The sequence below is a fragment of the Salarias fasciatus genome, chromosome 12 (genome assembly GCF_902148845.1).
Source record: "Salarias fasciatus chromosome 12, fSalaFa1.1, whole genome shotgun sequence".
Classification (NCBI taxonomy): Eukaryota; Metazoa; Chordata; class Actinopteri; order Blenniiformes; family Blenniidae; genus Salarias; species Salarias fasciatus.
In genome coordinates, this window is record NC_043756.1 from 6518416 (window position 1) to 6533763 (window position 15348).

General features: G+C 44.0%; 1 protein-coding gene across 2 annotated transcripts in view; it reads left to right on the plus strand.

Moving 5' to 3' along the window:
• The window catches only part of LOC115398001 (transmembrane protein 132D), a 29809-nt gene extending 14605 nt beyond the window's left edge, over window positions 1-15204 (plus strand). Inside the window, exons 3-9 of one of the 2 annotated variants that reach the window (XM_030104605.1) lie at window positions 1193-1330; window positions 7253-7445; window positions 9428-9571; window positions 12466-12671; window positions 12933-13200; window positions 13298-13489; window positions 13577-15204. In XM_030104605.1, coding sequence (XP_029960465.1) covers window positions 1193-1330; window positions 7253-7445; window positions 9428-9571; window positions 12466-12671; window positions 12933-13200; window positions 13298-13489; window positions 13577-14890 — 2455 coding nt within the window. In that variant the 3' untranslated portion in view covers window positions 14891-15204. The remainder of the gene's footprint in view (window positions 1-1192; window positions 1331-7252; window positions 7446-9427; window positions 9572-12465; window positions 12672-12932; window positions 13201-13297; window positions 13490-13576) is intronic. The other variant, XM_030104609.1, reaches the window with a different exon arrangement.
• The last annotated feature ends 144 nt before the right edge of the window (window positions 15205-15348 follow it).

Consider the following 15348-nt stretch of genomic DNA (forward strand, 5'->3'; position numbering starts at 1 on the left):
AACACATTTGCTGTAGCTGACAGTTGTAAAACTGACCCAGATCCATGTGTTCAACTGTTTAGTTAGTTTATGATAAATAAACAGTCAGTATTTCATCATCAAAGTGTCCACTGACTTTAAAACTGTGCCTGCAATCATCACCGAGGATGATTTCACCTTTTCGTCCCCTGCTCCCTGGGTGAACCTGCGTTAATTGAATAAATCAGCTTCTGCAGAGAACAGCTGGAATGGAAAAAGTCATTCTGGAGAGCTGTGATGGCACGAGAGCAAGCCCGCTATTGAACAAGATACAGTTCATCCCTCTGCGACTGTGACCTTCAACCTGTGAGCTGTCTGCTTAAACTCTCAACAGCGTCACAAATGCCACAAGATGAGTGGCAGTCGTTCTTCCCTTTAAAGGAAAAAAGGAGCAGAGGCACAGGGGACCTTTATGGTTGTGCATTGTATATGTATTAAAAAGCAATATAGAAACATTTCTAATATTGTTTCCGAAACTGCTGGCACGCAGTTCTCCTGGCTTCTCTAATTCTTACAGGCGAGTATCTCATTAACATTTGACCTCCTGCAAGCTGCTTACGCTGAGGAAGTCCACCGGGAGAAGCCGTACAGCTGCATAATGCAGAGCATTTACAAATTAGAAGTCAAGAAAGCCAACACTCCATTTGTATGTTTTATATAATGAGAGCAGGCTGAATGGAAAGGACAATGTTTTCTCTGCCCCTTCAATTGCGTGGGGCTGAGAGTGTTAAAAAGGTGCAGGCTGCTGATTATCACTGACTGTTGACATTCTCACTTGATTAGGTGGTGCACCGAGTCTGATAAACATGCACTCTTCAAACTGTTATGTGCAATACCAGACAAGTGAGGTCGCCTTCCTGTGACTGAATCCCTGGATTTAATTTAATAGTTTTTGCTAAAAGCCATTGTTTGATTTGTAATTAGATTTTTTGTGTGTATGTTTCCGCGGGAACTCAGACCTATCCGTAATATAATGAGCATAAAGAAGGAAGCTCAGACAAATGGGGAAAATAGGTTTGATTAATTGTGCATATTATGAGGCAATTGAACTTGAATAAGCTACAATTGCGATAATAATAACGCCGAGACATTACTGTGGAATTCTCTGGTTGTTAAAATGGAAAATTTTCATATTTATCACAGTCTTGACCTTTTGGTTTCTGACTTTTCACAGAGCAACGGTAAAGAAAGGTGTGACCTTTCGAACAGCGACGCCCAGTAACTCTTTACTGTGGGACATCACTCTGGATATGGGAGCGGACGGAGCCATCGCCGTGATCTGTCAGAGGAAAGCTCCCATACCGGGGAAAAGGCGAGTTTGTTTTCTTCACACTGCTCCACATGCCACTGGAAGCCATGATTGTGTCTGCTTTATTTTTTTTTTAAAACATATTTCACGGTGATCAGATCTCTGGTTGAAGCTTCAAATGTTGCTTTTATATCTGTGTTTTTTGTAAAGCATGTCAGTATTTTCTAATGCACCTGAGGAAGACAAGATAAACCATTTGTACTGTACGAGTGTGGCAGCATTTAGTGCAAACATCGCTCTGTCCTGCAAGGACGTCTCTCATGTGTTCTCTGAGCACGCATTGGCTGCAGGGGCTCCTATAAAGCCGCCTCTTGTAAACAGGTAATGCTTTCCCCCCCCATTTATGACCCACTCCTCTGCACTTCAGTCATTTCCAGACATTTAACAGCTGTGCACATCCATGCATTCTCAGCATTTAAAACAAACATTGCAGCCTGTGACTTAAAGGGTGCACGACAGAATATTTCTGGGTATTTACAAGACATCTGCAGTTTGGTCCGATCAAACCCAGCTCTTGGGTCTCTAAGCAGTACTTCTTCCTTAATCTCATTAAACAGGACTACAACCTTTCCCTGACAACCAGCCTATCGTCGATGTCCTTTCAAGTTCAGCTCAGTGCAGCTTTATTTCATTGAAAGGGGATGAGATGGGTTCAATTAAGAGTTAAGTCCCATAAGCGTGGCCCTGCCTCTCCAGATTACAAGACACCTGTCTTAAAAAGGGCACAGACAACACGGGGTAAAAAAGTTGAGTCCGTGTTCTTTCAGCCTTTCCCTGGCTTCCAACGGCAGCTTTAGATTTACAGGCTTATTAACTACTTGTTGTTATGCGCGGTTGTCGGCCGCATGGCGTTGCCGAACAGATTTCTGAAACCTCTGGCTCTGCACTCGTGTGTCACGTGGAATTTCTCATGAATACCTGGAAAATATAATACAGGCAAAACCTAATGCAGCTACGCCAGTGGATTTGTGAGGCAGTACTTTGATAAAAAAAAAAAAAAAAAAAAAGGTGCTTAAAGATAAATACTGCCATCAACATGGCAACAAGGTCACAACGACTCTGCGGCCCGCTGACGTCCAGCAGGTTCGCCATGCTGACCGTTTTAAGTTGGCGTGTGGGTCCGCCAATGTTTACCAATAAACTGTAAACACAAAGTAGGTCAGGACAGGCTGATAAAGACATTAGCTGTGTGAGTACGTATACTGGACAAATTGGAATTTTGCCTTGATGAGTGCACTAGACTAAAGTCAGAGGATCACCGTTTTTTTTTTTTTAAATTAAATTTCATCCTGAGGGAAATATAAATGTCTGCCCCAAATTTCATCTGGTGACTGTGGAGGCATTTTACTCACGAGCAGCACAGATGCCAACCTCCCAGTGGCATCTGAGGACAAGTCAGGAGGTTTCGGTGAGATTTACGCTTTGAAAAACCGTCAAACATTTTTGCTTTAATTTATTTAAAATCCACACTGCAGATGTTGAGACACATAAAAAACTCACATACAGCGCTCGAGTAAATTGGTCCATCTGACTGCGATCCCGCTGCTTCGTGTGCCACACGACCGCGGATCAGGTGGTGGAGCGGGTTGCTCTGCAATCTCATTATCGGTAGTTCGATTCCCAGCTCTGCCTGTCCATGTGTCGGAGTATCGGTGGGAAAGCCACTGATGTGTGAGTCCGCTGCATGGCAGCTGTCGCTATTGGTCCCCATCGGTGTGTGTGTGGACGGGTGAAAGTGACCATGTAAAGCGCTTTGGGAATATTAAAGAGGAGTGAAAATGTGGTGTAAAAGTGAAATCCAACCATTCATCCATAATCTATACGGCTTTATCCAGTTCAGAGACGCGGCAGCTGATCCCAGCAGGCGGATGCTGTGGACAGTTTATAACACGGAGACGGAGAATCACCACACCGAGAGGCGGCTCAGAGTGATCAGTTCACCGCAAACCAAAGAGCGGCTTCAAGATGTGCTTATAAAACTAAGAGCATATGAGAACAAGAATAAAAGCATGCCAAAACCTTCCGTCACAGCAGTCACAAGCAGTTTGTTTAACCAAGGCTGGATCGCATGCTGACCTAATCTATGTTGTCCTTATTGTGTTGACCTCGTTTAGCTGTTTCCCCGTTCGACATGGATTATGACATTGTTTATTACAACATTTTTATGGGCTAACATATTTTTTTACACCATCATTTTTGGTTAATCCTCTCTAAAATGTCATGAAACTCACGGAACCCCTGCGGAGAGCGTCTACTGTCACACCACTGAGGGGATTTCTCTGACTTTTTGCCTCCCTGGCTTTAGTGAGCACTAAAAGTATTTGCTGGATCTGTACATTAAAGCTTTTTTTTTTTTCCTCCCCCTTTATCCCCAACCCCCCCTCACAGGGGCTCGCTTCGGATCTTAATATTAAACCACTGCAACTCACAGACACTGCCGGCCATAAACAAGTAGCGGTTCAAGTATCGTTGCCTGCAAGCACTGTGAGAAGAACGTGGGTGTAAAATGGCATGATAACAAAGCATTTCTTATAGATATCTGTGTTAATGCAGACTTAAGAGAACACAGACATATCTTGTTTTGATACTTGATCAGAGCACATTTATTATCTTTTAATCTCAGGTCTCTGAGCAATATGTCCATATTATTGAATTACACTAAGTCTCCGTCTTGCTTTTAACAAGCGTTGATACAATGGAGCATTACTGTGTGCATTGTTGTTGGGTTTTGAAATTTAATGGAGGATTAACAAAATATGATTTGCACTTTTCTCCCATTGTTGTTGCCTGGGTGCAGGAGGCTGCTGGCGTGCAGCCTCTCCGAGGTCATTTTCATGCAGTAAAAAGGACTTACTGTGTCTCTGCGGTACGCTGGCACCGATTTATAACGCGTGCACACAAGCGCAGGGAGTCCGATAATGTCCATGTGGTTATGCGCATGCTTATTGTATTTTCGTCCAACGATATATCTTCTCTTGTTGTTCAATACAGAAATAAAACCCAGCGCACAAACTTGGGCCATGGGAGAAAATTGAATCCATAGCTAGACACTTTGTTCTAGGTGGCATCACCGAAAAGCCATTATAAGTTACAAAGGCTTATATTTTGTTATTTGGAGGACGCCGCTGTCCTCGGATCACCTTTTATTCCGCTCACATTTAACACTACGGGCAACTCCAGGCGAAGGCCAGCAAGAAGAAATTCAGATCTGCGCTTTTTTTTTCAGTTTGGTTGGTGAGAATGCCTCGAGACGCAAAGTCCTGTTCAAAGCTAGAAAAGAAGGGGGCTGCGTCTTGTCACAACTACTGCAATCATATCGCTGTCCTAAAAATGTGTGTCCTTAATATCCATGGGGGCCAAATTCAGAACATGTCACGATGAATGCTGAGCTGAATATCTCCAAATCTCCACTCTTCATCTCAACAATTTTCTACTTTTCTTTCAAATGCAGATTTAATGTTTGATGATCGGATTCATAAAATAAATCCTTCCTGCTTAGTGTTCATTGTAGTTCAGCTCATTGTGCATTATGTAGTAATGTAAGTGTTCTTTATGCAATGTGATCCATCAATAATTTAACAGCACCACGCTATATTTGTGTTTAATCTGTTCATAACGCGCTACATTAGAGTAACCATGCTGAATTTGAATGGGTAAAATGGATATTCAGGCATTTTGTCAGTCTTAAAACCATAGAAACACGGTGGCTTTAGCGTTGAATCAGTCAGTTTGTCAAACTCTAAAGTTGGACATTGAAAACAACAACAATTACGACCAATTAAAATATGTGCGTAAAGTAAAAAGGAAGGCAGCTTTCCTACGGCAGGGAACGTTTGTCCTTAAATGTTAGGTTTTGTCTATGGCACAAACGAAATCAATAATTTCAACTTGCAGTCTCCATTTCACTCCTCCTGACAGTGTGACTGTGATGCTAGTTGCTACGTTTGCACTGTGTTTACCAAATGCATCCCTTACTGTCTAAGTATCATAACACATTCAGCCCAAACAGAACATAAAATTCACTTTTTTTTTTCCAGACTAAAAAATGTAATCAAACAATCAAAAAAAATGCTCAAAAGTACCAGTGTCTTGCTTACTCTTTGAATAAGATACATTAACAAATAAGGAAAAACAAAATGACATAAACAAATAAACACATTACGAAATGACAACAGCAGAGAACATACCACCCCCCCCCCCCCCCCCCCCGCCCCACCTCCCCAGTGAAACACACACACTTCATCAAGTCTTTTCAGAATGTGTTGCAGAGAAAGCAAAAATTAAAAGGTCCACACAAAAATAAAAGAATGTAAAAAATAAATAAATAAAGAGTTGAATAAATCCATCAAGTTTAATAAGTGAATAAAATGCATTTTCAACTGAGAGGATTAATTGAAGGGAGAGACACCCCCCTCCAAAAAAAAAAAAAAATACAAAAAAAAAAAGAGTCCCATATGCAGGTTTTCTCTTAATATTGTACAGAATTTTCTCTGGAGTGTAATATGATGAAAGTCCATTCAGCCTGTGCTTTTGTGATGTCTTTTTTGTCTTTATGACTTTCTGTTTTAAATAGCTTTTTTTTTTTCAAGCAGTGCTGGCTAATAACACAAAATACTCCTTGCAGTGAGTTATGGTAATCTAAATGATTAGATATCTCCCACAAGTCAAATCCCGGAGGGCAGATGCAATTTCAGCCGCTACAATATCTGAAACAGTGAACTCCAGATGTCTTCCTGGTGAGATTAATGTCCCTCTGGCATTTGGCAGAGACATCAACAAGTTTTGATAAAAAAGAAAGAAAGGCGTGATGAGGAAATTTAACATGAAATAAATCTGGCTCTCGTTGAACAAGGTGTGGACACTCCTACAATAGAGTGTCAAAAATAAAATAAAACAAAAACATTTGAGTGTTTATTTAAAAGGTTTGTATCTTGATTCTAAGTATTTGAAGGAAATAACAATGAATACTTCTTTGTGGGTGAATCTTTGTATTTTTGTTCACGTTTTGATGGTACACTATAATGAAGTTGAGTGGTTGGCACCTTTGTCTCATAAGAATGTCACCAGTTCGAGTCCAGGGTTTGACCTTTAAGGGACTCCGTTTTCCTCTTGGGTCTGAAAAAACATGAACTTGAGGTTTCATGGTGATTTACTGGCGTGAATGGGTGATAATGTGTGTGACTGTCTATCAGTGTTTAGAGTGTTGGTCTGTCCGCGATGCACCCTGCATTTTACCTGTCAGTTTTGACTCTGAGTGGGATAAAGTTCAGTGGAAGACGGATGAATAGATGAATAAATAAATAAAATCTCACAACAATCCAACCTGCCACCAAAGATCAGGATTCAGGATTGAAATGTCACTATACCAAACACCTCAGAAACTAACACTTACTGCTGGTGTTGCAGACTCTTTATATTTTCAACATGAAACGTCAAATACCACAATGCAATTGCACTGAAATTAATCACACTCTTAGTTTCCAGAAACCAGGATCTCGGATCTGTCTTGACTTGCAATGGGCTGAGATCACCGAGTGCGATGCAGAATATGCAGCCATCTGAACGCTGAACCTCAGATATACTTGCCTCTTTAGGAACATAAAATCATAGAATAGATGTAGAGCCTCCATATTGAAACATTAGAGGCTGTGGTGGAAAGATTTACCTCTTGCTTTTGCCTATGAATGTACTAAATAGGGAAGAAATATTAGATTCCCCAAAAGCAAAAATGTTTAAATACAAAAACTTGAAAGGTCAGAATATTAGAATTAACACTGTAGTTTCTATTTGCCGTGTGATTTTGCCATTTAACTCAATTTTTTTTTTCTTATTTAACTATAACCATTACAGGTTTGTTGCTTGCATGAAAATAGACCATATGTATTTCATCTGCCTCATTAACCCAGATCTTTGCTTCCAATGCAGGCTTGAAAGCAGCCTGCTGGAGGTACTTCAGATGGATTTTGAGGTGGAGGAGCTCAGCAGTCCTCTCGACAGTCAGGTGATCGTATGGAAACTGGAGCTGCCTGCCGCCCCCAAAGCCGTAGCCAAAACCGAGGGCGCCATGAGGATCTACACCACTCAGAGAGACTTTGTGGGCCTGGCTCCTCTCGTAATGGTGAGTTCGCTGTCGTCGGCTTCTCGGACCATACCTAATACTTATCAGAACCGTCAATAATGCTGCTGACAGCCCGGTTTCCGATAACCGCCAAAAAAACTTAAGACAGCATCCTTCTGAGCGTCGGTGCATGAAAATAACCATAAAATGCACTTTGGTGGGATCCATTCCTGTCTGGTTTGCATACACAGAACGCTGGATATGCCTTGGATTGCTCAGTAAATGGCTTCTATTTTGAGCGCAGAGTGACCTTGTGTTGTTGACTGTCAGCTCGCTGATGTTCCTCCTCTCTGTTGCTCTGCTCTGTTCTGGCGTGCAATTTGTGGTCATCCATTCTGCTTTACAGCTGCTTCATGCGCTGCTATTTCGGTGCTGTGAGACTCTTTATCATGCTACCTCTTTAACTGATCCATACTCTAATCTTCACATCTAAATATGGAACATTGCATCGCTTTGCACTGCGCCGAGTTATTTGACTCTCACTAATCAGTTTTTTGAAGGAATAACTTTATTACAGCATTTGATTGAATTTATTATTGGTAATTCCTCCATAAAAAGTGAATCATTGTTCATTTTTTATGTATTTAAAGTGGCATGTTACCGGTGCTTCACAGGCTATTTGCTGCACTCCCGTCATTACGGTCCTGCGGTGCCTGAAGTTATGAGGACATGCTCAGTATCCCGATTTTTGAATTTGACATCGTTCATCTCTCTTGTGGATTAGAAGCTGACCTCAGGCCGACGGCCAAACATGAAGAGATTTGATGGTTGGCTCCAGGGGACATTAGCGCTGACTGATCACTCTTATCCTTGCTCCATGAACTCCAGCTCGTACCGTTGCTCAATACTTCTGTACGATGGCAAAATCCTCGCTGACACAAACCTCTGATCGGTGGTTTTAGTCGGGGGGGGGGGGGGGGGGGGGGGGGGGAAGTCAAGTTATTTCAGCTTCATTTAAACCAGTTTTCCAGTCAAGGGACACATATCCATCTGCTTCATTTTCATACAGAGATTGGCCAAGTGTCTCTTTAAATTTGATTTAACTGATCGTTCACAGAACTCGACCAAGCTGCTCTCACACTAATTCACACATATGATATCCCATTATTTCAACTTCATTTAAAACATTTTTTTTTGAAGCAGAATAAGGCAGTGAATATCCATCTGCTTTATTTTTCTTGCTTTGATTATCCAAGCATGAACACATAGAGTATCCATGCCTGTCTCAGCACGCATACCCAGAGCCACCCCTGCTGTATCCTGAGGAATTCATTTCTCTCTTTGTGTTGGCACAAAAAAAGCCATTCGTGTAGCAATTTAATACAAAGTTCATTATAATTTCGCTACTCTCACCTGCCTCAGCATGTATGAACATGCAGATAACAGCTGCTGAACTTACAGTGGATAGATTGAGCCATCTAAACGGCAGGAAACAACGAGTATTCTTGGAGAAAGAGCCAGGGATTTAACCACCAACCCTGTCATTTAGAGACCATTGTCTGCTCTACCTGCTGCCGCTGCCCTATTTTTTTTAATAATACAGTGAGCGTTACACAACCAGTTGCACTGTGTACGTGTGGAGAATGTTTCTAGTCTGTCTCCAGTAATTCGGCCCCGTCTGAACCGATACTGCATCCCTCTGAGGGACGGGCCGACGCAGAGAAATCCAAGATTAGCTCTCCAGTCCGTGAGGTGACCTGGCCATCGCCCAGCTTTAACTTTGCTCCCGTCCTGACTTCCCAAAGGGCGAGCGGCCTTCTTGGCGACACTGCTGAGTCAGAGAGTCACACATCATCAATCAAGTCTCCGAGCGTCCTCCTTTACCTGCAGCCTTTTATTATCGCTAAGAACAGTTTGCTTTCTGGCTGTTGCATCTCACAAAATGCAACAAAGATGTTTTGCGACTGAGTTGGGTATCGAAATGAATTATTATTTAATGAGAGTCGTTTCTTTATTTCGTCTTTCCTTAAATGCATCTGCAGGACACAGAGATCCTGAACACAGCCGTGCTAACTGGGAAGAAAGTGGTGATGCCGGTGAGGACCGTGGCCGTGGAGGAGGACGGCGTCGTCACAGACGTGTCCGACTACACCGACTGTAGCTCCACCGATGAAGACGTTCTCAAGGTAGAATTTCTTCCTCTACATTCATCAGTACAAAGAACAATATGCTTCTGATTCATTATTCCGAGCTTTTTTTGGTTTCACATCTTTATAATAGAATGTGCCAACTTTCAGAAATGGGAGTGACAAGCAAGGTGATAATTGGTTTGAATATAGATCAGATTTTTTCTAACACCAATTTTTGACTTTAATTACTTTATACTGCAGTGCCCTTGTGGAAAAATGTTCAATCAGGTCATAAATGATAGCAGGGAACAATAAGAGCTGTTTGCGTCTTCCCCAGCCTCTCTGATGCTGAGGGAAGGAGGGCAATTTGGAGAGGTTGTTAAAAGAAATGCTCCACAGGGGAAAAGGTTGGTTTGTGTGCCACGGGAAGGACAGCCACGGACAAATAAGTTGCTCGAAAGTCACTCCTGCTCTCTGTCTCTCTCTTCCACATGGTAAAACAAACTATTAGCGGGACCCAGACAACATCGCCCATCAATCTTCCCGACAATGAGCAGCTACTGTGCTAAATTGCTCACCGCAAACGGCCTCGCAGCCGACCACTGTGCTCCGATCCCACGCCTTGTCCCTCTTATCCCGTGAACCTGTGCACGGCCGACTGCCAAAAGCCAGCTTTGTTTACTGATGAAAATTGAAAGTCGCGCCCCCAGCCCTTCAGGTCAGAGGCTGTGAATATATTTACTAGGGATAAATAAAGAATGAAGACGTGTAGTGGACTGCAGCCTCGCTTTCTGCATGGTCAAATATCACCCAGAATGGGCTTGACAAACAACTGATGTCCCAGCTGGTAAACAAATCTACTGTGAAATATGTGTTTGCGCAAGGCAAGAGAACATCCTTTTATTGTAGAATATACAGTAAATGTACATGCATTAGCAGCAGATGGGTGTCAGTTTTAAGAAAAGCAGGATTAGTGGAGGATGTCAAGGGGACGGATGTAGACTAAATAATTCTTTTTGACCCTGTAATGTAGCCGTCTTTGCTGTTTTTCTAAGCTTATTGTAGCTCATAGTGTATTTGCTGACCAAATACAAGCTTGAGTCGCAAATATTCCCTTTAATCTTCTTAGTCTAACAGCTCAATTCAGATATCTTTTCTCCTCTGGTGTGCCTGAAGAGTATCAAATCTGCTGGTGATAGACAGGGAAGGATTTATCTAGAATGGACAGCTCATGTGGCAAACAATAGAAAAAAAAAAAAAACTAAATATAATCTGCAGTAGTGAAAAGGTTTTGGAAATGTGCAGGAATAAACCAGAGACTTGACAAATCTGAAGACACTGCCTTCGCCACCACTGGGGTTGAAGGATTGACGTGTGAAGCAGAAACATGTCAGACTTAAACGTGTCCTTTTTTTTGATGAAATGGGACGTTTTCTGATGTGATATAACAAAACAAGTCAGCCTGAACTCGGTGTAATACTTGAACTGAGTTTACCCCCTTAACAACAGATGTATTCACTCTGCATAATTAATAAATTCCTCTCTGACTCGTTTTCATTTGTACAAGAAAAAACTACAGCCGCAGTCGTGTCAAGTGTGGATTTCAGCCTTTTTAATTCATGGCTGCCTTTTAATACTGTACCCAGTGATGAAAGTCAAATCCCATTTTAAATGAATATCTTTTTTGACACCCAAAACACGGAGTGCTAGATATTCTTGGACACAGAATAGGAGTGTGACCGGGATGAGTGGGCGGATGGCACATTGAAATGGCGTTCCGTTTTAGCTGATGCTTCAGAATATTCTTTGAAAGCGGCTCGTGTTGAGTTCAGCAGAGCTCTTGGAAGGTGATTCTCACAAACACAAAAAAAAAAGAGAGAAAAATAGCCTCAGATCAAGGACAGCTGGTTGACTGCATCCACACTGAATAAAAGCATGAGAGTCAGACACAACTTTACTTAAAATAAATAACCCCACGTCCACAAAATTTTCCTCGACAACTATTCAAGGGATTCTGCAAGACAGTTTCTGCCGAAATGTTTCTGTCCGTATGTAAAGTAGAGCATGGGGTTATTTGTAGAGAAACGTTTTTTTTTTTTTTGTACCTCGCTTGGCAGCGGGGATGACACATGGTGATGTGGTCATTTCGGAGCGCTGGTTATGGTTGAGTGACACTCAGATGCAAGGATGACACAAGACGGGCTCAAAAATAGCATGCTCCTCTGACAGCACATCCCCTCGCTGACTGTTAGATTCACGCAAATGAGAGTGGGACTCGATTGGCTATTTGTATTCCTCCTTAGGCGATCTGTCAAAGTCGCTGTTTGTTCCTGTCCATTCCCCTGCGCAGCTCCACCAGCGAGCGACTGAATCTCAATGCTGTGTTAATTATCCAATTTGTTTAAAGCAGCTGAGAGGCTGTTAAGAGGACCAAGGAAAACCTCCTGACACATGTCTGAAAACGTTCACCCCATCTTTTGAGCAGTTGCCCAAACTTACAAAGGTCACCTTTGAAATTATGCAGTAATGAATGCACTTGGCTGTGAAGGACTGATGTTCAGCACGGCTCTGCATGATATTTTGATTAACATAAAATTGCAATGCTGTCTTCTCCTCCCGCTTCGGACCGGTGATCATCGCTGTAGTTTATTGCAGCCAGCTGACATTACTGTGGTAACACATGCAATGCCAAACTCCTGCAAGGCCATTTGTTGTTGTAAGAATGGGCTATTTGTTAAAATAATGACTTTTATGCGAATATTTGATTATTTTTTTGTTGTGGGTTATATGACTAAAATCTCCTTCACCCACAGGAATGTCACTCTGGGTTTGATGTAGATTGTTTACACGAGCGCTCTTACACAACTGCTTTGATATTATCTTGGGAATTAAAATGAGATACGCATCTTGTGATGGATTGCTTACTTTTGGTGTCGCCTCCTTTCACCCAGGTGTCAGACAGGTGCGACTACGTTTTTGTAAGCGGCAAGGAGACGAAGGGCAAGGTGAAGATGATGGTGAACTTCACCTACAGCTACCTGAGCGCGCAGCTGGAACTCAACGTGTGGATGCCCCAACTCCCCCTCCAGATCGAAGCGTCGGACACAGAGCTGAGCCAGATTAAAAGCTGGAGGGTGCCTATCCTGACCTCAAAAAGGTGAAAGACCGAGGCTGCTTATCCGTAAAAACTCCCTTTATCTGTTTTCTAGCTGTGAATTCAAAAAGCACCCATCAGACCAACAAATCCAAATCATATCTCTCCACGGATTTAGGTGTTTGATTCCATTACATAATGTATTGCAGTACCTCAACGTGATCCAATCAAGCAAAGAGAGGGTGCTGAGTGATTGGAGTCTGGCAGGTGAAAGCATTTACTGTGTGACAGGTGTGACCATCGCGGCTGTTTCTGCACTGATTGCAGATCTGGCTGGAACAGCGAAGAAGACGACCGGAAGGGGAAGGGCTGCATGCTGCAGTTTCAGCACGCCCTGGTTCGCGTGCTGACCAGTTTTGTGGCGGAGCAGGGAGACCCTCGCGATCCAAAAGCCTACTTCCTGGGCTCAGACTGGCAGGTGGATGTTACAAGGTTGGTTCGTTACTTCATGAAGGTGGAGGACCCTCGTGTGGCGAGGCTGCAGGCCGGAAGAGTGCTATCGGGCAGAGACCTTGGGACTACAACCATTCAGGTACTAAAGTGAAATTAAACAACTAACCTCAATTGGTCTTGTTGAAGAGAGACAGTCTAATGCACCCATAAAAATGACTTTGCGTTTGGTGTTGCAGGTGTTTTCCCCACTGTCTGATGCCATATTGGGCAAAACGACAATCAAAGTTGTGGATGACAAAGTGACCATCACAGAGTTGGGGGTTCAGCTGGTCACCGGCCTCTCGATGACCTTACAGCTCAGTCCTGGAAGCAACAGAGCCATCTTGGCTACAACGACCACACAAGAGGTGCTGCAGAGCCCCAAACAGGTAATTATTATTATTTTTTAATCATTTCTTGAAGAGTCACAGTTTTCGAGAACAATAACAATTTCTGCATATTTTGGTTAATCTCAGGAGGCGTTGGTCAGTGCATGGATACAGTTCAGTGATGGCAACCAAACGCCTCTGGATATTTATGATCCAGCCTACCACCGTGTGACCGTGACGTCCCTCGACCAGGGGGTGGTGTCCGTTCAGGGCACGCCTCCAGCTGTGGTGGCAGAGGGGGAGGGCGAAGGCGTCCTGGTCAGAGTGGAGATGTCCATCTGTGAGGCCTGCCAGAAATCCAAGCGCAAAAGCACAGTGGCGGTGGGCAACGGCAGCCTCAAGGTCAAATTCCAGGTGAATCTTCGGCGCCCAGATGGTAACGCCGGCGGCTTGGACAGCAGCACCGTCAGCAACAAAGACGGCGGCAGCGACTACGGGAACGACGGGGAGGAGCTGGACGGCGAACGGAGGCCGAGGAAGCCGCAGCGGACCTCTAACTCGGACAGAGAGGAGAGTGCCATGCAGAAAATCACCACCACCATCAAATCCACGGAAAGAACACTGATAACCAGCGGCAGTCTCGGAGGAGTGGGCAAGACCGGCAATCCGGGAAACCCTGGAGGTCCTACCAGAGGAGTTAACGTCAGTCTGATGAACAGCCCCAGCGACAGCAGCAAAGGATACGGCGCAGACAACATGATTGTGGAGGACATGAGCAGCGTTAGCTTCACCAGCACTGTGAAAGCGCCTGGGAATCTTGTAAATTACAATAACTTTCCTTCCAAGGTGGAGACACCTGGGCAGGACGCGGAGGAGGTGGAGATCGGCGGCGAAGACATGTTGGCCGGCCGGCCTCTCACGGACTTGGAGATTGGCATGTACGCCCTGCTGGGCGTCTTCTGCCTCGCCATTCTGGTGTTCCTGGTGAACTGCATCTCGTATGTCGTGAAATTCAGACACAAGAAGCCCCCCTCTCACGGACAGGAGCCCACGGGGCACAGGCACGACTGGGTGTGGCTCGGCACCGACGCCGAGCTGGTGATGAGCGTCCCGGGCAGCCCGGTCCAGCAGGACTCCCAGACGACCACCACCGTGATAGACATCGGGCCCGACAAGACCGCCTCTCTCTCCAGGAGGCCCAGCTGCCTGACCTCCGTCACAGACTCTCCCCTGAGCTGCGTGGGTTCCCTCAGGAGCAAACCGCTGCACACCGAGTCCCTCCATTCGCCCACCAGCAAGAGAAAGAGGGTGCAGTTCACCACCTTCTCCTCTCTGGAGCGCCAACATTCGCCACACATCCCGCCCAGAGAGAACGGCCACGGCATCCACTGGGTGGGGAAAGAGGACAGCTGTGGGGAACAGCCTCAAGTGCCCATCACAGAGCCCGGGGACCACTTATAATACAGAACATGACCAGACCTTACATGTACAGTAGATGTGGCTTTGATCACCTCAATGCCTTTGTCGACTTTGACAACTGTAAAGAATACGTGGTTTGGGAATTTCTCTCCTCGACATTTCATGACCTATTAAGGCCTTTTACGTGTACATGTACTGTATATTATTGTTAATATTGGAAAGAGGATCAGTACGGAGATATTTTAGATGGCTGAGAGGATGGGACTCTTATTTACACGGTATTTAAAGCCACCAAATGTCGATGCTGCATGTGGATATCTACTTCCCTGAATTTGTGCACTCACATGCTAGTAGAAACCTTTCAAAGACACACACACACACACACACACACACACACACACACACACACACACACACACACACAAAGCCAGATATTTTGAAAAAAGATACAAGTTGTAAAACAAATCTCACAGTTGTGGATTTCACCAGAAATGTGGCTT